The sequence below is a fragment of the Stegodyphus dumicola genome, chromosome X2 (genome assembly GCF_044657685.1).
Source record: "Stegodyphus dumicola isolate Sdum_Otavi_A_Nest chromosome X2, ASM4465768v1".
Lineage (NCBI taxonomy): Eukaryota > Metazoa > Arthropoda > Arachnida > Araneae > Eresidae > Stegodyphus > Stegodyphus dumicola.
In genome coordinates, this window is record NC_140781.1 from 32,737,355 (window position 1) to 32,760,678 (window position 23,324).

Sequence of the window (23,324 nt, forward strand, 5' to 3'; positions counted from 1 at the left end):
TGCAATGCAGATTACCTGCCTTACTTTTAAAAAGCGATGGCTACTGTGGCGACTCTGTAAACATGTGTTGTACTCGCCAACCGCGCGCCATTATCACTAACTGTAACCGAAGGTGGTTTCGGTGACACACAGTCACGTCTCGTCGTCGGTGCGGTTGGTCGCTCGTTTTCCTCCAACGTGATTCTCTATCGACTGTAGTAATTAAGTTTTAATATTGTGACGTGATTAAATGTTTTTGTTATCAAAAATTGGCTCTTATGGCATGTTATGAATTCATCTTTAAAAGCACTGGCAAATTCCAATACGCATAGTTTGTTGTTGCACACAGCCGCAACCACGTGCAACAAATGGTCACTTCAGGACGGTGAGGCTTAAGCCAAATGAATCGTCGAAATTTATAGTACAGCAGAAATTTTGTGCTTAAACAAGACCTTGTAATAATGTGCGAAATGCAGCTGAACCTATTTTTTACTTATGTGTATTGGATTACTTATCGTGTCTATTGGATCGTGCATCAGTTTCATCATATTACAGCCACGTGGATTACCTTCATGTTCTATTTGTGATCATCTTTCAGACATGCGGAGTACCTTCATCTTCCATTAGTGATAGTGTTCCAACATCAAGCGAGTGGATAATTTCTGTACATCAAGGTGATATTTTTAACCTTTTATGTATTCTTGAACTATATCTTTTTTTTTTTTTTTTTTTTTTTTGTTATCTGTATTTATTCATATTTATTATGGCTACTAGCAATCCTCTAGCAACTGATGACAAACAAATGGCTCGCGTTGCTGTGAAACTTGCCCCATTTTGCCATAGTGACCCCAACCTCTGGTTTTTTCAATTAGATGCACAATTCAAGCTCGGGGGTATAACACGCGACAACACGAAATTTTATACTGCAATTTCCGCCCTCGACACTGAGGTTCTTCAGTCAGTACGCGAGATTGTTCTGAAACCCCCCACGGATAATAAATACGAGGAATTGAAAAATAAATTAATTTCAGTTTATGAGGAGTCTGAAAACACCAAACTAAAACAGTTATTACAAGATTTGCAGTTATTGTCAAAAATGCAGGAGCTTGCGGGTGACAATTTTAAGTCCAATTTTTACAATCATTGTGGCTCAATCGTCTCCCGAACAATATCCAAGCTATTCTTGCCTCCAGTAACGAGAACCTACCCCAACTGGCCCAAATGGCAGACAAAATTCATGATGTTCTCCAACCACAAGCAATCCGTCAAGCATCCCAGTGTTGATATTTCATCTCTTCAACAACAAATCAGGAATTATCATTGCAGGTCGCAGCCTTACAGACACAATCTCAGTATCATCTGCGCGGAACCGAAATAATAGGGAATACCAACGCACTCATTCTGGTACTCAATCAGACATTTGTTTCTATCACAGTCGATTCGGTGATAAGGCGCACAAATGTACACCTCCATGCAAATTTCAGAAGACCTCTTTAAACTGAAGGGGCCGTCACTCGAAGCCATGAGTGACAACGGCCCGTGCATTAGTCGATTGTTCGTAACAGATAAACCATCAGGCAGACGTTTTCTTGTTGATACAGGTGCTGACATTTCGGTTGTACCTCCCTCTTTTGCCGAATCCAAACGGCCGCCTGGAAAATTTAACTTATTTGCAGCTAATGGGTCAAAAATTGCAACATATGGAGAAATACTGATGTCTTTGGATCTAGGATTGCATCGTAAATTTCAATGGCCATTTGTCATCGCTGTGGTTTCGCACCTAATAATTGGTGCAGACTTTCTGCAAAAATTTTATCTGTTGGTCGACATTAAAAATCGACGCTTACTCGACTCCATCACACAATTGTTCGCGGTAGGTAGCATTGGAAATGCCACTAATTTTGGAATTAAATTAATTTCCGGTAATTCTCCTTTCCACAAACTACTTGAGCAATACCCTAACGTCATCCGCTCAGTAACTGGCAAACCGACTGCTGACCACGTTATTGTAGACGTCATAGAGACTACTGGACCACCAATCTTTGCCAAAGCACGGTGGTTGCCTCCAGAGAAATTAAAGGCTGCAAAAGAAGAATTTAAATACATGCTTGAGCAAGGAATCTGTCGGCCATCTAAAAGTTCATGGGCCAGTTCACTCCACATGGTCCCTAAGAAAAACGGGCGTCCTTGTGGGGATTATCGACGTCTTAATTCAGTTACTTTGCCTGATAGATATCCGGTTCCTCATATTCAGGACTGCATGCAAGTCTTGGAAGGCAAAAATATTTTTTCTACGTTAGATTTCACTTGTGCTTACCATCAGATCCCTGTCAATACACCTGATATACCAAAAACTGCTGTAATAACACCTTTTGGATTATTCGAATTTCCTGTCATGACTTTCGGATTATGTAACGCTGCGCAAACGTTTCAGCGCTTCATTAATGAAGTCCTTCGAGATTTAGATTTTTGTGTCCCATATTTCGATGACATTCTGGTAGCCTCGACAACTGAAACCCAGCACCTTGAACACCTTTGCATAGTCCTTGGACAATTTCAGTCTTATGGTGTAGTCATTAATCCATCAAAATGTGTTTTCGGGAAATCTAAAGGGTCATTTCTTGGTCACAAAGTTTCTTCGGAGGGCGTTCGCCCACTTAGTGACAGAGTTACTGCAATTCAAACTTTCCCAGAGCCAAAAACTGTTCAGGAGCTGTGTCGTTTTCTGGCCATGTTAAATTTTTATCGTCGCTTTCTTCCTCATGCTGCTGAAAAGCAGGCACCTTTGCACACATATTTGGTTGGGAGTAAAAAGAAAGATACGCGGCCAATTATTTGGTCTGATGATGCCCGTACAGCCTTTGTACAATGTAAGAATGACTTAGCGTCGGCAACAGCTCTTAGCTATCCTTCTAAGCACCCTTTAGCATTAATGGTTGACGCGTCTAATACGGCCATGGGTGCGGTTTTGCAGCAACTGGTAGACGGAGCATGGAAGCCTCTAGCTTTCTTCTCGAAAAAATTTTCTGCAGCACAATCAAAATACAGCATGTACGACCACGAACTTCTTAGTGCGTATGAGGCTGTTAAACATTTTCGTCATATGGTAGAAGGTCATGTGTTTTCTATCTATACCGACCACAAGCCGCTAATTTTCGCTTTTCGACAAAAGCCTGACAAGGCTTCTCCCAGGCAAATGTGTCATCTTGATTACATAGTGCAGTTTACAACCGATTTTAGGCATGTAGAAGGCCCTCAAAATATAGTTGCTGATGCTCTGTCCAGAATTGAAGAGGTTCAGTTGCCATCAACAACAGATTTCTCCGCCATTGCTGAATGCCAGAAACAGGACCCAGAATTGCAACATCTTTTGTCTGACAAGTCTTCTCATGGACTTAATTTAGTACCTATGCAGTTAGAACCAGATCTTTCACTGTACTGCGATGTGCAAGGTAATGTGGTGCGGCCATACATTCCACTGAAATTCCGGCATGGTATTTTTAGCGGCCTCCATAATTTATCCCATCCTGGCATCCGTGCTTCTCGCACGTTAATTCAACAGCGTTTTGTATGTCCTGGTATGCAGAAGGACATCGCTGCATGGGCGAGGTCATGTACAGACTGTCAAAAATCAAAAATTCACAGGCATATTTGAACTCCATGTCAATGCTTTGAGTTACCATCTGCTCGCTTTAGCCATGTACATATCGATTTGGTTGGACCCTTACCCCCATCACTAGGTTATACATATCTTCTTATGTGTGTCGACAGATACACACGTTGGCCAGAGGCTATCCCTATTGTAGATATGTCCGCCGACACTGTGGCAAAAACCTTTTTTTCTGTATGGATTTCACGGTTTGGGGTACCCGAGTACGTTACCACGGACCAAGGACGGCAGTTCGAATCTCAATTATTTACTGCATTAACAAAATTCTTGGGAACTAAAAAGATCCGTACATCACTGTACCACCCGAATTCCAATGGACTTGTTGAGAGATTCCATCGCTCTTTTAAACAGGCTATTAGATGCCATACTGCTATTCACTGGGTTGATATCCTTCCTACTGTGTTGTTAGGACTTAGAACGGCTATCAAAGAGGACTTGGATTCGTCAAGTGCTGAAATGGTTTATTGTACCAATTTACGTTTACCAGGAGATTTTATAAATCCCGCAAAAAACTCGCCCAATGTCCAGCCCCATGCATTCCTCAAACAATTGCGTGAAACCATGGCTGCATTATACCCTAAGCCCACAAGCATACATTCTTCAAGACCTGTGTTTGTGCCTAAAGAACTCGCTACATCCTCACATGTGTTCTTACGGTGTGATGCATCAAAAAAGTCCTTGGAGCCTACCTATACAGGCCCACACCTAGTTCTAAGTCGCACATCCAAGAACTATCAGATACTAATCGGCGACAAAGAGACAGTGGTGAGCCTTGATCGTCTCAAACCAGCCTTTATCTTAGCACCACAAACTGTCGAGACTGGTACATCAGTCCCACCTCCTTCGAAGGCACCTTCATCTATTGGGTCTACACCAACATCTGCTACTATGCCAGTTCCTGTGCCTGGATCCCAGAAAACAAGTGCTCCTCAGGATACACGTTCCGAACATAGAGTCCGATTTAACCCTCAGTACCTTTAATACGTTGCCACTGGAGGGGGAGTACTGTGGCGACTCTGTAAACATGTGTTGTACTCGCCAACCGCACGCCGTTATCACTAACCGTAATCGAAGGTGGTTTCGGTGACACACAGTCACGTCTCGTTGTCGGTGCGGTTGGTCGCTCGTTTTCCTCCAACGTGATTGTCTATCGACTGTAGTAATTAAGTTTTAATATTGATTAAATGTTTTTATCAAAAATTGGCTCTTATGGCATGTTATGAATTCATCCTTAAAAAGCACTGGCAAATTCCAATACGCATAGTTTGTTGTTGCACACAGCCGCAACCACGTGCAACAGCTACCAAAGATTTCTAAAAACCAAACTTCATCAAATCCCTCAAATTTTAACATAACAATAATGTTAACCACAAAATGGATAATCCTAAAAACCTCCATCTGAATAGAACAAAATAACATCCAACAGAAGAAATTCCAAACTAACTCTTATCTTAAAACCTAAATCTTACTTCAAAATAATTAAAATACTAACCCCAATAAAAAAATTTGCTAATTCTTTTGCATAATGAAGGTGCTCAAAAACATTTTTGGAAGCATTAAATTATCCTAATTAACATTTCTTATTAGTAACAATGTATTGTAATTCTACATACAATACTAATACTAAATACAAACTAGTTTGCTTATATTTCCAACACTCCGCCAGCTGAGCGGTAAGAATTGGTTCTTTCACCCTTCACCTAAAACCAACCCTTCTCCTAAACCTGTCAAGGACGTGATCAGTATTTGAAAGAGTCACCACAGCAAAGGGTTACTTAACTGCTACTCTCCGAGGTTTTTTTAAATTATTTTAAAAATAATAAATGTTACATTTATGAGTTTATCTATGGAAATGTATTTAGACATTTAAAATGAAAGCATAATATAATATAGTATTACATTAGAAATATTAATGTAATGCTAACCAATTATATAATATTTATGTGCAAAAATTATTAATTGTAAAATTAACACTTTTTCTGTAAGACCCTTCAAAAAAAAACTGTATGCAAAGTACATTGCAAAATAATAATTTTAAGTATAAATAAGAACAAAAACTAATTCTCCAATAGCAGACTTATGCTTTGTAAATCATTAACATTTGAAGTAGAACGAATTTTGCCAGCACCCTGCGCATTTGCTTCACCGCATAATGGCTTCAATTCATAAGTCGCCTGAGGCGAATCAGGCTGGTTTACATTGTCTACGAGAGTGAGCCATTTTCTCTCCTTCAAATTCTTTGATTTTAAATTTCATGTTCTTTGGCTAATTTCCATTTTCAATTTTCTTATACTTTTATATGAAGAATCCCCAGGAGTGAAAGAAAGCTCTTATTTATCGGAGTACTTTTAAATAGGATTACAATAAAATTAATAGTTAATGTACATAGTAGTGTGACTAAACTTAGTAATACACCGTATAATGCAGAAAAAGAATTAAATACAAGTACTAACTGATTAAACATTGGTTGAATCTTCATATAAAAATCTACAAATGTGTACAGAAGATTACGACAACACAGATCGAATGAAATTTTATAAGACAAACATCATAAAATGTAACACCCCCCCCAAAAAAAAAGATTAAATAAATCTGAAAAGAAAAATTATTCTGAAAGTCAAGGACAGGGAAAAAAATTTGTTTAATTTTAATTTCATTATTTCAATAAATTTCATTTATTGCTGGGAAACATTTTTGTTAGCAAAGGTTAAAAATTAAAAACAAGGAGATTCGGTGATCTACTGCAAGACTCATGGTAAAAACTGGTAGAGTTGGCAGCTATGCACTAAAAATTTAAACTTAAACTGCAAAGGAGAAAAAGAACCAGGACTCCAAACATACATTTTCATATATTTGTACTCTTTACATAGATACCGAGAAAGAGATCTAAGTTTGCCTGAGTAAGTTTTAATGAAGTATTTAATAATGTGAATGTCCCTCACCAACAGATAACTAAATAAACTAACATAAAAAAAAATTTAAAAATATAAGAAAAGCAGTAACACAGAAACAAGTGAATAAAATGTTAAATTAACAAACTGGAATAAATTTCAAGGAAACTGCAGACAGGCAACTGTTGAAGTAAAAACCAATACCATAAAGCTGTGCATCAAAACTTTACATATTTACCTTTAATTTATAATCTCGATAAACAAGTGTGAAAAACATAATCAATGTGTTCACACATATACTTATTTAACATCTTTCTATACAATTTGTGGAAATACTGATTAAAATTAAGTGACAACCTGAAATTAGCTATACTTAATTTAACAGATTTTTTATACAATTTGTGGAAATACTGATTAAAATTATGTGATAATCTCGAACTAGGTACTCTTTTTTACAGTGAGATATATGTTAAATCTGAAGAACATCTACATTACATGTTAACACTATAATTATAGAAATTCTCAATTTGACTGGAAACAAAATTAAACAGTTTGTACTTCTTAAATTTTTTTTCTAAACATTGATTTTTTAAAACTTTATCTAAAATTTATACCATGTTGACAAAATAATTTATTCGGCTTGTTTGAAATGAATATTTTTCATATATAACTGCATATACCTAGAATTATGGCTAGCGGTCATTTTGACTGGTCTTCTTCCCTGTTCAGTAAAAGGCTAATTCAACTTGGTGTAGCAGCATTTTAATGCCATTTTTTAAGGTTTTCTTTTTATTTTCGTAACTGGTTGGAACAGAAGAGAGTCTCCCGCTTCTAGAAGCGAAAATGTCCCAAAGGGGTTTCATGTTTCTTGTCTGAATTTCTTAACAAATTTAATCGATTTCTTCTGATAAATAATGGATTGTTTCAAATACAATAAATGAATTCGATTCATCAAATGATGGTTAGGTTATTCCTTGAAAAGGAAACTGCCATAATATTTCACCTTCTGGACCTGAGGAAGAATAAGACATTCCTTCATCATTTCCATATTGCACTGATTCCACAAATAAAATTCTAGCAAAAGGAAGTTGCAGAGGTTTAAGAATTTGGCCTTTAATGAGAATTTAGTCAAGGATGAAGCAGACATAGTCCAAAAAGACAACAAAGGCTTGGAACAAGCCACAGTCCTATAAGAAAATGAAGGCAAATTAGATGTTTTGAAAATGAAGAAAATTAATCAAAAGATGAAGAAATAGCAAATGATGTCAAGGAAATCATTTCAGCAAATTCACTTGGAAGACTTCCTTTTCAAAATATTTTCCAAAACGTAGGTGAAGCAACTACTTTACAAAGAGAAAAGTAATTGATGGAAACACAAGTAGTGTGTGGGACTTTTTTTAATCTAAGATGAAAAGGCTCCATATGCTGCAGGTGTTCCCATCAATTATGAAAAAAATATTGCATCATATACAACAATCTACTGAAACCAATGCATGTCAGAAGTCAGGAAATCTAAACTGCAACTTGTCACTTGTTGGGCTAGATGTTTTTATTGCTCTATTATATAAGAAAGGATTTGGTTTGAGTTTATGTCCAAACCCCGAGACCCAAAATTCTTCAGTAAAATGATGGCTAGCAACAGATTATTGGAAATAAAGATTGATTTGCATTTTGTCTTGAAATTAACTTGATCGTAAAAATTACAAATTGATTCATATGCTCTTAGTTTAGAGGTAAGGATACCTGCACTGAGAAGTGTACATTGTGTTACAAAGCAGAAGAAAATGTTAGAACTGATGAACAATTCTTCCTACAAAGACAAGATGTCTTTTTATTCAGTGTATGCACAAAATAAGTAAATAAATAAATTAGGCATGAAATTTGAGCTTTTGCCTGATGTAAAAACTAGTTGCCTTGTAAATTTATACCCGTATCTTGGAAAAGATGAAAGCAGAATCTTTTGGGGGACATTTTGTTTACTAATTTATTCAGCCCTTTAGATCACTGGAAGAACTGTTGCTAAAACTATTTCTCTACTCCTTTGAATAAATAAAAAATTTAAGCAATAAAGGAATTAATTATGCTGGCACAGTCAATTGTGCAAAGAAAGTAGTGTGTAAAATTAATATAAATGGTTTATGCTGCAAAGGACGAAATGTTACCATGATATTCTGTGAAATAAAAAATACTAATAGTAATTAAAAACATTTTTTGAAGAATTTTAATCACATAACTAAAATATATTTAATAAACTAAATTATAATATATTTTATTAAAAAGAATAAAATGCCAGATTTCCTTCTATTAAAGTTGCTGTCAAAATAATTTCACATTGTAATAAGATTTAAACTAAAAATGCAGTATCGCTAGTTTTAAGTGCAGTTTGGAGCAGTCAGTGTAGTAACAGATGTGCTAAATCAAATACAATAAATAACTATATTTTATTACTAGTAACAGGTTTTTAATGAAAAGATTGTAATAAAAATGCACTACATGACTTACCAATAAGTCTGGCTGTGGAATAGATAATAACATTTTAACAAATGTATTTAAAGCATCATCCAAGGCAACATCTCCATACCAACGAAAAACACCAAAATTAACATAACCTCCACACAAAGCTGACTTAAGCATTGAAAAACAGATGGATATACCTTTTAACGTAGTTGGGTTAAGAAATACTCTTTCATAAGATTGATGTTAATACACAAAAGACATGCAGCAAGTGAACAAGTCAGTATATAAATTAGGTAATTACAAAAAAAATATGATGTAACAAGTCATAACTATTATTATATGATAAAAATTACACAATTATGCAAAAATAACATTTTTCATGAATGAAAAGCTAAAAATCTACTCATCTTACTAGCTTAGTTCTATACTGCTTTTGGCTACATGGTTTATTTTAAAGTCGCACATTTACATTATACCATGCTAAATAAAACTTTAGTGAACACTGCTGACATTACCGCACAAACATTAAAGATTTGAAAAGGAAGAAAAAATTACAATATCAAAATTTAGACACTGGTAAGCAATAAAATTACAATATGTAGAAAAAGTTAAGTCTTCAGTAATCTTTAATAGATATACAGATTTGTGTGTGTGTGTATGATTCTCAGAGTGTAATGCTGTTATATGCAGTTCTAATAATATGTAATTAAGATGAGCTTGCAACCATAATTAATTGGTTAAATTCTTCATGCATGTTCAAGAGACAGAAAAAAAAAATCTACCCACACAATTTATATTAAATTTTAAATATTTCAGCAGATTAAAATAGTATACTTTTAACCATAGCAGCTTCCTTCCTCCTATGTGCAAAATTCCTGAGTCTGATACCTAGTATGGAAGTGACCTAGAAGCATTCTATACTTAACAGTTTCCAAGAGTAACAAACAGTTCCTATAACAAAGTCTCTATGACAATTCCCCACTTATCAAGGATTATTTTGCAACAGATTAAAAACTCAGACAGACTTGCAACAGATTATGCACACAGTACTGGAAAGGTTTTACTTAGTTTAATAAGTATCAGTCTCAGTTTCGTTGCTTTAATTAGATTTAATGTAAAAAACTTTTTAAAAAAGTAAGTTATATTTGAAAAAAAAACCATGACTTTAATTTTGGCATATAAGAAAAAAAATATTTTCATATTTACTATTTGAATCAAGCAGCTTACTACATTTCTGTTTCAGTTCAGTGGGAAATAAGCAGTATTTTAGGATTCTAAAGCAAATTAGATTAAAAAGGATTACTGAACTATGACAAAAAAAAAGCTATATGCCTATGTCACATCACAGTTTTGATCACACACACCTTGGCTGAAGAAATCTGAAGGCCTTACATCCCTCTTTTCCAACAAATCTCCACCTGAAGGTATTCACAGCAAGTATTCATAGCAAACTGCTTTAACATATACCATTTTTTGCTATTTGAAGCAACTAGGTCTACAAACATAATCTACAAAAGTTGTTGAAATCAATCCTCAATAATTTTTTTCTTTTTGACATAATGTTCCCCACAAATAACAACTAAAACATCTAACATACAAGGCTGTTTTCATTTAAAATATTACTGAATCAAGGATCTCTTACTCCTACAGTTATGGAATTCAGGGGGATTCAGAATTTCCCAATTCATTTGAGCAGTGATAATGCCAGCTAAGGTTACAAAAATTCAGTTGAAAAAAAAGATAAAAAAGTTGCTTAAAAACAATACAATACAAAAACTGGAAAAAAAAAAAAAAAAAGAGAGGAGCCTTTTTTCTAACAGGACAACAACCATGCTTACTGGGCACTGTTAAATTTGTTGTTCTCATCTCTCACGACAAATTCCTTCAAAGTGAATTTTTCATAGCAAGTCCTTGTTCTTGCTTTCAAAAGGTTGTTAAGTAATTTTTTTAAAGTATTTTTTCGATTTTATTCTTCGTCAAATGAACTAATGATTTTGTTTAGCTTATTTAGGCATGGGAAAGGTTTGTTTAGGTATTAGCAATGGTATAATTTAGGTATTTGGTTTACGTAGGTATTAGCACTTGAGGTCTAGCTGCATAAGGGGAGGGATGCCTTTGTGGAGTAATTTCTAAGACAAACTGTCTTGTATACACATTACACATAGGGAAAACCATGAAAATGACCATGCAGCCAGTTCATTTGCCAGGATTAAAAATACCAGTGTTCAGCAACTGTACTACTTAGCCACTGGTGATGAAAGTATGTTTACTCGTTGGAAGTACCAAGATAACAGGCACATTTTTCTAGAGATAACCATTTGGTTTATGTTCTCTATAATGAAAAGGTCTCCCCAAATACTAAAACTCAGATTTTTCTCTTTAAAAAAAAAAAAATGCATTTATAGATTCATGTAATTCAGACAAAAAAAAAATTGTCCTCTTCCTCCATAAATTTCAATGTTATGAATCATCTACCACCATTTCAACATGAAGGAGGAAAAAAAAAAAAAAAAAAACCTGCATACATATCGAAATTTTTACTGCTTCAATCATTAAAGCAGCAAAGAAGTGTGTATCAAAACCCTTTTCATAATTCTATGCAGCTGTGATCACAGATGAATACATCTAACAATAATGGAATATCAGAGGATTTTACTGCATGCAATATTAAATTCTCTACTCGATTTATCATTTCACATAACTTCAAAAAAGAGCAACACTGGAACAGAAAACATTTTGTATAACAAAATTTGTGAAATGCAAATCAGCTATATCTGCTCATTAAGAGCTTGGAAGCAAATAATTCATCTGAAATTATGTGATGGAATGAGCAATTTCAGACAAAGGTACCTCTGTAAAAGGAAAAGATCAGGATGCCTCATCTGTATCAGAAGTACAAATGGAGTCTCTGCATGTTATCTAGAAGAGATTGTGAATTATGTGGATTGTAAATTAAAGGCATCGATCATGATACGACAATAATCAAAGTGCTACAAAAGAAACTAAACTTTGTGTCAAATATCTCTCTGGAGTCTGATATACATGGACTACCTTGACAAACTATGGTATGCAAGAAGCAACTGCAGATAATAATTAGATGACATCCTTGCATTCAACAACAAGACAGTGTTTCTTTTAGACACTTCTACTTGGAGAACAGACATCAATCAAGTAACAAGAATACTGGATAGGATTTTACTGTTGCAATTTAGTTTTAGTGCAGCTTTTTTTTTTTTTTTTTTTTTTTTTTTTTTTTGTACACTGTCTAAACGATAAGCTCACACAGCATTCTTTACCACTGAAGAAACACTGACATAAAACTACTACCTTGTTGAAAATATGGCACTTGTCTCACTTGCAAAAAAGATGAAAAACTTTTTCAATATCAAAACCATGCAGCAACAAAATGGATTTCTGCTGTATTTTTTTTAATGTTCAGAAGTAGTTACCTGATACTCTGCATGGATGGATCAAATAGATGACATGGAATGGATCTACTGGTGTTGGCCTGTACAATCCCAATCTCATCCATGTGATTACTTCCTTCGGAGACATGTCAACAACAAAGTATCCGTAACATCTTACCTTGCATATCTGATTTGAAGGACATGAGTTTTGCTATTGTAAAATATGTCCAGAAGGAACTACAGCAGGGAGTGGCTAGAGTTATAATGCATGGACCTCTGCTACAAAAATTGCTTCTATCAAAATCATGCAGCCATATGCTTTAATAACTTGCATTGTTCGTCTTTTATTTCATAACTTTTTTCCTCTTATTTTATTTACATATATCTAAAAATACACAATTTCAAAATCTTGAAAAATTTTGATGAATGCTGTATTTTACTTCCCAACTATAATGTATATATATACATAATATGAAAGTAAAACAAATCAATCCAACTATTCATCCAAGCATTTAAAAAAATAATTTTGAAAGGATATTTCATTTTATATATCTGATCTTTTGGTACAGCAGTCATGGTTAAAATTCGAGAACCTAAAGAAAAAATGAGTATTATTTAACAGCACATATACACACATAAAATTTACATATATAACAAATGAAGAATATACATATTTACTTATAATAAATAGATATTATAGGAAATAGAAAAAATGCACAGATTTGTTGTGTCAGCCAAATGGCTAAACATTTAAATATATATTTCTTTTGGGGAGGGGGGAAGCTGTAATGGATTTATGAGCTGTCACTGTCAGCTTAAAATACCGCCACACATAAAAAAAAGCACAGTAATCGGAAGTTTATAATAAACATCTATATAACATTGGCTATGTTAATTTGCATAAAAGAAAATTGAAAGGGGGAAAGATCCCTTTTTACAACAAGGTAAACAATGAGAAAATACATATTCATACAAATATTATAATAAAAGGTGCCTTTGTTATAATAATATATATTATCCTGCTATACTTTTTCTTCAGAAAAGAGTCTCTATTCATCATGTTATTTCTCTAGCGAAAAGTCTCAAACCATTACCTCAAGAAATGGAGATGTAATGTTTTACTAGATATCAGTTCTACTAGTCATGTTTAAAATAATGAGTTATCTATACTGCTGGCCATTAAATTTGCAACACCAAGAAGGAATGATCTGATGAACATCAAAATCACATAAAAGGAAGAAGAGTTTGGATATGCAAATGATTGGTATTTCAGCCCATTTAGACAAAGCAGGAGAGAGAAACATCTGAAGATCTGCATAAAAAAAAATTGTGTAGTGAATTTCTCCTTCAGTAAACACTTTGTAATGTTGGAGTTTGCTCAGAATATTATGTTAGGTCTTGAATAATAATAATAAATGCTTACCAGCAAGTGTTGGAATGCGATAGAGGCAGGATCATTGCCTATCGAGAGTGTGGATTATCGTTCCATGATAGCAGCCATTGCACTGGTCAACACCCAACTACTGTCATGCAAATATGGAACAAATGGGTTGATGAGGGTCATATTGAATGGCATAAATGATCTCAACACCCTCCTATGACTAATGCCCCAGAGGACAGACATATTGTGAGGACAGCCCTGTAAAACTGTACAACCACATCATGGACCATTAGTCAGGAAATGGGCATGTTTGCAGCATACCTAGTATCTGCTCATACAGTGCACTGACGTTTGCAGCCGCCTGGACTATCAACACGATGACCATGACTTCAGCTTTCCTTGACAATGCAGAGAGACAGCAACTCTGGTATACTGAACGACAAATACTGGAAACTGAATACGACAAACTGGATACAACACCTTTTCAGACGAGTTCTGGTTCTTCGTGCAGTATTCTGATTCGTGACAGTATACGTGTCTGGAGTGGCCGAGGAGACCACAAATCACCTGCTTGCATTTGATATCAGCATAGGGGTCCTGCACGTGGTGTAATGGTTTGAGCAGCCATGGGTGCACGACATGCACATCTCTAGTTCGGATCGATGGTAATTAGAATGCAGAACGGTACATTTCTGACATCTCACATCCAGTGGTTGTACCCTATCTTTGAGGTCTGACAAATGCCATCTTCCAACAAGATAATGAAAAACCACTTGTTGCACATTGTGTTCTGACCTTCCTCGGTACACAGGGTATTTGATTGCTGCCCTGACCTGCAGTCTCTAGATGTCTCACCCATTGAAAACATCTGGTCATAAGCTACTGAGAGACTGGCCCACCACCCTTCTCCAGCTAATAAGGTTGAAGTGTGGCATAGACTTGAAGAAGCATGAAATGAGTTGCCCGTTTCAGTCATCCAAACCCATTTTTCGTATTTGCTTTCCTTCACATTGCAATTTTGATGGGCAGCAGTGTATTTCAATGATATAATTTGTACCTTACTGACATAACACTTCAAAAAAACTGTAGAAAATTCAAATATCACTTGCACACTGGATCACAGCAAAGAGCAGAAACGGCCATTAAATTCACTTGACATAAATTTTGTCTGAATTCAATCTCCCAACCCGATGGTTACTTTATCATTGCATATCATAATAAAATATGCTTCCTTACATTAAATTTTAACTGCTTTATAATCTTAATATATGGTCATTTTATTTCTGTGATCAAATTATTTATACCTCAATTAGAAAATTTTTTTAATGCCGATTTAAATCACAAAATTTAACTAGTAAAATGGTATATGTTTATTGACTTTAGTAGGAGTTTCTCTCACACTGTGAATAAGTGTATCATGCACTTCTTTATACTTTTACACCCCTAAATTTATATTTCTGAAGTGGCAAACATTTCTAGCATTAAAAATATAAAAATTTTAATCTACTTGTATCAAGTTGTTCTTAATTAGTTTTTTAAAGCATGTAAAGAAATATTATATATTTCACAATGTAAGGAAAATTACACAAATTAACAAAGCACAAATAGAAAACATAAATTTTTATTTTCATCAAAGAATAAATTATCTTTCAGAAAAATTTTTTAACATTCTACTAGTTTAAAAATAAGAAAATATAAGATCTGAGAAACAGTTTCAATAAAATGATACAAAGGAAAGTGCATAATGAATCACAGAAGGCTTAAAAAAAATATCTTCCAATTTTCAAATACATGGATTTTATATGTATGAAATATTTTTTACTTCATTTTCAGTTACAACATACTATTATTGTCATAGTCATATATTTTCATGATTATAAACAAACAATCAAATAAATTTAACAAAACATTTTAATGTTAGAGACATAGTTTAAAAAAAATTCTCTGTTTAAAAATGTAATTACAACATTATTTTTAATATCATAATTAGTGATATGATTACACTCACATTAGCAGAACAGTTTGGTGCTAAACACAGCATTAAAAAATATTCTTATAATTTAAATGAGTAACTGCAACATTATTTTTAATAATATAGACAAGAACTTTAGACACTCAACTTTCACAACAAACACAAAATACTTTTTAATTAGTTCAACACACATCCATAACATATAATTATCTGGGTTAGAAATATATTTTCCTGAATACAAATAAACAGGTTTGCCAATTTCATTTTAAGAAACAACATGCATTAAAAGATTCACATAATAGAAGTTTTCAAAATAAATACACCATTTGAAAGAGTTGTTAATACCATTAACTAATATCCAAAATACTTTCTTCAAAACTGCAAAAACCAAGAAGTATCCAGATTATATCAGAAGGGATAACATTCACATAAATCATGTAATTGAACACAGCACATACAGTTTGAAAGAACCTTATTGATTTAAACGAATAAATGCAGCACTGTTTTAACTCTATAAAAACATCCAAATTCTACCAGAATAAAAAAACATGTTTCATAATAACTCTACATCCAAAGGCTACTATTACCTATATCAGAAATATTTAGCTATAATCATAAATAAGCAGGGTTAAGTTTTCTGCTTTCATTTTCAGGAATATAATATGCATGAACAAATACACTTAACCCTTTGTGGCGCATTATACTTTAAAGTCAGAATAAATAAAAAAAAAATAGTTGTATGCAGTCTGTCTAGGCCTAAAGGAGTATACAGGTAAAATTTTGTAAATATTGCATTTATTGTTAATTTGTGGGTGTTCCATGAGGTGGAACACTGCGCTGATAGAGCTCTTAAAAGTGCAACTAAGCGAGCATTGCAGTGAAGCGCGGATTTGTATAGTAATGAAAAAACACTGTATTATGGCTGTATACATGGTTTTTTTTTGGATATACATAACATTCTTGAATATATATGGATAAATGAGATAAATATATGTACATACACAAGTCCTATACACAATGATATTTACAAAATTTTCAATTTCTTAGCTTTGTGAAATTGTTCAAAGCCTGTCGCACCTTTTTGATAAAAGCACTAACAAACTTTGCAGGTTTTGAACACAAAACTTGTTTCGTGCAACAATATGTTTAGAATTCCAAGTAAAAACTTGAGGCTGCGTAGAGGGACCTGGGTGAGATGGATGATCAACCTTCTTATCAAATAAATGAGTTTCATACGACATATCATCATCGGATTACACAAGTGGTTCAGGAGCATATATCTCAGTATTGCTGCTATCTTCATGCTCTGCTACAGAATAAGAGGGTAACTCATTAAGCACTTTTAGCGCTTCGGAAAGAGTTAGAGCTCTCCACGCCACTTATGGAAAATTAATAATAAAAAATTAACTACAATTAATATTAACAATAAAGTAAAATAAGCTATAAGATATATATACACAAAAAAAATATCTACACAATTATTGAAAATAAACGGGAATGAGACTAAAAAAGTGACAGCAAATAATTCGTGCAGCTCCCTAAGTAAAGGGGGCCCACCAGTGGCCGAGCGGTAAAGATGCTGAACACTGGTAGTTCGGTCAGAGGTTCTAATCCCGCAAACGAGCTGGCTGCATGGGTTTTTTTGTGGTTTTCCCCATGTGTAATGTGTATACGAGCCAGTTTCCCTTAGAAAGTCCTCCATGAAGGCATCCCTCCCTTTAGGCAGATAGCCTTCATGTGCTTTGCCATAATTAAATTAAATAATCTAATCCAATCCCTAAGTAAAGGTGACTCGAGCTACTGATAAAATTCCTGCCTGAAAACTACTCACAAAAAATTCAAGATGCCTATGTTAGGGCTTTCATAGCAGAAACCACACCTTACCCCTCAAGACTGCTTCGCTTGAATTCCTTCCCCCACAACAACAGAAACAGAAAAATATATAATGGATGTCTCCTCCTAAAACAGATGTTCTGATGCTAATAGCATGAGATCGCTAAAGGCGCAGTGTTCCCACTAATGAAACATGCTGTTTTATTCAATGATTCAGCGCATGCTTTTTGTATGAAAAATGTAAAAAAATATATAAAAAATAATATACAGCCATCAAAATTATACAGAAATTGTTTTTCAAACAAATATTTTTCAGGGTTGCCACTCAAACAGGAGAAGAAATTCCCTGACTTTTCTAGGTTTTCCAGGTGTATTACAAGAAAATTCCAGTCTATCCGCATAATGTATGTTGGCTGTGCTGAGGTAAATTAATTATGGTATTACTTGTATTGTGTAGCAAATTCACTTAATTATTCAATAAATCCCAGAGATCATTTATTCTTAATTATTCTTGGTACACTTTGTCTGATAATTTTGTTTACTTTTCCACTTAAGAAACTTAATAAAATTTAAGATATATACATTGGATAACAAATGTACGTTTTATATAATTATTACTCATGATCATCACCAGTTCAACACAAGGCTAATCCGGTTCTTATAAATCACAATGCAATGCTAAATAGTTAGGTTAGATTTTAGGTAAATTTAATTTGTGTGAGGTGTCTTTTTAAAAGGCATCTTAACACTTGAAAACACAAATATAATTATAATAGGAGTTGTTTTCTCCACTAAAGATTGAGATTAGAATCTGCCCAATCTGGCATAAAATTAGGCTTTTTTTGCAGACATTCTGCAGCTAAACGAAAGAAAGAAATCTATTTAATGATATTTCTTTTAATAAATTGAGGTATTTATATTTATTTCGCAGCATACATAAGGAAAAAATAAGTGCATTAAATTTCGTGATGGTATGTCATCATACTGCTAGAATTAATTTCAGGATTGTGCCAGAGAAAATTTCCTAAAATTTGGAAATATTATTTACTAATGATGAATAAATTTAGAGGGAAGAAGCAACATTAAATGATATGAATAACATAAAAATAATTACTTAAAAATTGAATTAGAATAATCAATGACATTTTAGCGAATATAGTTATATTACATGGATAGCCTAGATGACTGATTACTATTTTTTATTTTACTGCAAAATGACAAGGTATTTATTAAAAAGAAAAAAAAAAAAAAGGTTTAAAAAGATTTTGCGGTAAAATCCTAGTATACATTATTACGGCCTTCGCACGATTTTGAAAATTGTCGCCAAGAACAAAATGAGCCGTTTACTGCTCATCATCATGTCGCCAAATCCGGCTGTACCATACATGGAGATTATTCTAACCAAAGAGCGTCTATATAAAGTAGAAAAGGTTTCATACACGTAAATGCTATTACGCTGCTAGAAAGCGGAGGGAAAATTTGCCAAGGGATTTGGCGACATAACCTGGCGGGCAGAATTTCCCTCTCCGCGATGTGTACTACGAAAATGCATTTTTAAATTATTGCGAAAAATCCAAGAAGAAACGCTTTATCAAAGAACGTTTTTTCTTGGGTTTTTCGCAAAAATTTTAAAAACGGATTTTTGTATTTTTTTTACCTCAAAATAACTAATCCATGAAATTATTTACTTGCGCCAAAAAATATTTTCTTTTCCTTTAGAGTTTAAAGAAATTTTAAACAATATTTATTTTATGAACTCTTGGTATCGTGACCTTCAAACTTCGACACCGGTTTCGAGCTTTGGCGACAGATATATCGCGCATGCACAGCTGTTTCCTTCTATGATGGAATGATGCCACGTCTGTTGCAGAGAGGTTTTCCTTCTTTACAATACGTATTCTTTGATTCTAACCTCCATGGTATCGTACAATAAGATTAAACCCATTTTGTTTTATAAGAAATAGGTACTTTCTTCAGTTCATGCACTGCACATGCGATTCTCCCGATTCTCGAGGTTACTGGAAACCAAACGTTGCGAGAAACTTGCTTTGCCTTTCTAAAAGACAATGAAATTGGAGCTGCAAAAATTGGCTCTATGCCAGCTGCCCGAATGACACTCACGTGATACACAATTCACCAAAAAAGTGATCTCTTCCGACGTCGGCATAAATCTCGCCTTTTTTGGCGAGATCATTGTATGAAATTCCCTGACTTTTCCAGATTTTGACTAAAACACTTAAATTCCCTGACTTTTCCCTGAATTTTTTGGTCAATTTTCGAATTCCCTGACTTTTTCTGGTTTTCCAGGTAGCGTGGCAACCCTGATTTTTGTATCACAAAAAAAAAATTTGGAACATTACTAGAAAATAAATGGATTTTAATAACATATAAATGAAAATTCTGGGTCTCCTTGTGATAGCTGCCATCTACTATTTAAAAAGAGAAGTTCAAAATATATTATAAAGGCATTTTCTATCCATTTACGGTTGAATTTAATGGTTTCAGAAGCGATTCAAGATGGGTGTTCCATGTAGTGAAACACTGAGCAACAAAGGGTTAAACAAAATTTTAATAATACATACACTATTTAAAAAAGTCTTTATGCCATTAACTAATTTCTAAAACATTATCTTCAACAAACAAAAACCATGAAACACTCACACAACTTCAAAATCAAATTTGTGATTAAATTCACATAAATTGTGCATCTGAACATGACACATCCAATTTGAAAGAATCTTAATAATTTAAATGAATAACTGCAGTATTGAATGCTATAAAAGCCTTAAATATTCAGATTTTGCAGAATCATAGAACATTTTTACATTAATTCTACTTACATCAAAGGCTATTATTAGCCACATTAGGAATACACTTTCAAGAATAAAATAAGCAGGTAATTAATTTTACATTAGCACTTTCAGAAATATTATGTTAATGCATAAATTCCATTAACATACATTTTAAACAATAAATATACCATTCTGAAGGATTTCAGTACCATAAAGTAACAACAAAAGCACTGTTTTCAGTACTAAAAAGAATCTGAAATATCCAAACTATACACTAAATCATATATATAAAATAGTCCTCACTAATTAAATATTTCAAATTTAGACACACAATTTGAAACTGCTCTTATGACTTCAACAAGTAACTGCAGTAATTATTTTTATAGTTGCAAAAGCCTTAAATATCCAGATTTAAATTTTAAAAGCATTTATTTGAACTGCATTTCATAAGATAAATAAAACAAAAATAAAACAATTCTTAAACATATCAGTCTAACACAATGAAAACGTTTAAATTACTTTCATGAGCCTAACTTATGAATTCATACTATCTCATTTTATTTTCCTATTTATAAAGCAGAGTGCTATCAAAAGACTTTCAAATTTTCTTCATTTGTAATATGACAAATTATAATGAACTGGGATGATTTTATTCCTGAAAGCAATCTGAATGCATACTTCATATGCTTAGAGAAATTATGTCATGAAGAGATCTAGGAAAGTAATAATAGCACCAATAGGCATGGGAATACAAAAAAACATGGTTGGGAAATTTAGTTGTTTAAACCTTTTTTAAACAAAAATTTAAAATGGTCATTTGAATACACAAGTATTATAACCACACAACTTTACAAGACCATGACAATCAACCCTTCATATATTAGGGTCCAAGTTGTACATAGTTTCTTTTTTTAATTTTCATTAATTTTAAGGGAACAGAGGTCATAAAATAAAAATCTAAAATTAAAAAAAAAAAAGGAAAAAGACTATAAAGTAGTATTTGCTATATTGACCTGCATGTGCTAGTAGCATTTTCTTTCAATACGTTCGATGAGGCATGAATCTGCAGTCTTTGGTAATGTTTATTAACAAAGATAACAGCTTAATGACCGAATTTATATTAAAAATTATGATAAAAATCCCGAATTTTTTTGTACCATTTTTATTATCTACAGATAAGATGTAGCATCTAGCTACATCTTAGCTACACTAGATGTAGCTTTGTAAGGTGAAAAAAATAATTTAGAGGAAAAAACAAGTTATTTATTACGGTCCATGACATTACCTGAGTTAACTTGGGCTTCAATGAAGCAGCCAAGAAAAACACAATCTAGCTAAAAGTTATACAGAACTGTAGTCTAGGTAATACAGTCAAAAGTCGTTAATCCGGACTCATCGGGACTTCAGTGATTCCGGATTATCGATTTTTCCGGATTATAGATCATCAGTTTAAATCTGGTAAGATGGCATGCAGAAATTATAAAATTAAAAATATGAAACCATAATTTATGAAATAAAGAACAATTATGATCTAAAGAGTATCAAAATTTACAAAAAAACAAAAGCTTAATATTTATTTGTTTACTTTATTAAACATTTCTTTCAATGTAAGTTGTTTAAGTTACAATAAGAGCAATGTAATGGCACTTTAACTGCATCAGTTGATATAAAAAATGCCATGTGTGTTTGACACTTAGGAATTCTTTTCTGACAAAGCTGGATAGACAATCTATCTATATAGAGGTTTTATTTATTGCTCTTAGATTTTTCCTTAGCATTAAGATAGACCTTTTTTTTTAATACTTTAGCGAAATTTATTTACACCTAAACAGGAAAATAAAAACAGTATACACGAACATTAAATTACTCTTTTTCTCGCACTGAATGGTGATATTTTTGCAGAACTGGAAAGTGATAGTCGTAGAGATTCTAATACGGACATGTTTGTTTGTTTATATATATTTATTTGAGGCAAGTCAATTAAACATGCTAGTTTTTCATTAAAGATCTTAATAACTTTTTAAATAACTTTTATTTTTATTAATGTGTGATTTGCTTATTTGAGGCATGTTCAAAATTATAATATTCTAGAACTAATTATTTTATAAAAATTTTAAGGAAATATGATAAAGATTAAAAATTAATTCTGATTAATTTAAAACTACCTGAGTGCTTACCTCATAATGCATCAAAAATTGTAACAATTGGACGAAAAATTAAATTTATGCAAATATTTTTCCAAAGTAAGGCTTAGCAGTGCAAATTGCCCGTCCCCACAAGAAAGTGCATCCTGTTAACGCACCATCTCAACAGCGCAGTTTGAGATGCCTATCGCAAACATTTTAATAAGGACTACCTGAGCTTGAGCACAGCTCTGTACGCAAGAATTTGGATTTAAGTATATCGAACAGGTTAATCCAAAAACAATTTTCGACCAACTGCAAACGGATATTAAGTAAATATTTTTTTTAAAATGATTAACATGATGTAATGTTTCATACTTTATCTCTGTCTCCACTATCAAGTAGCCCAGGAACATAATTTTATTAAATTTTGAGATTTTGATACGTAGAGTGCAGGTAATTATAATTTAAAAAGATGATCACAGCAACTAACAAGTTGGCCCACCTAACTCAGATTACTTTTAATATTATAACTTCAGTTTTTCTAAATTACAGCTTTATTATGTGCATTCGTTTATTTTTTATTGAATTTCAATCAATTTGAAACTGCAGGTCTTAAAATTTCTTTGCAAATTTCAATTTTTTTAAAACATATTCTTTTAGATTACTTAATTTAGAACAAAGGATTGAAAATTTTTTTTAATGTGTTCTATTACCTTAGATTAGCAGAATGAAATTGTTCCAGCAAGTTATTTTAAATCTATTGTCTTAAATAAACACCTTAATTTGCCTGTAAAAAACATAACATTTATCTTTCTA

The 23,324-nt window shown here is 33.1% G+C and overlaps 1 protein-coding gene across 2 annotated transcripts in view; it reads right to left on the bottom strand.

Annotated features, from left to right (window-relative positions):
• Ranbp16 (Ran-binding protein 16) overlaps window positions 1-23,324 on the bottom strand; it is a 195,164-nt gene that overhangs the window by 50,514 nt on the left and 121,326 nt on the right. For both annotated transcript variants that reach the window (XM_085808991.1, XM_085808990.1), the window contains exons 20-21: window positions 12,943-12,997; window positions 9,043-9,202 (exon numbers count right to left, since the gene is read on the bottom strand). In XM_085808991.1, coding sequence (XP_085665117.1) covers window positions 9,043-9,202; window positions 12,943-12,997 — 215 coding nt within the window. The remainder of the gene's footprint in view (window positions 1-9,042; window positions 9,203-12,942; window positions 12,998-23,324) is intronic.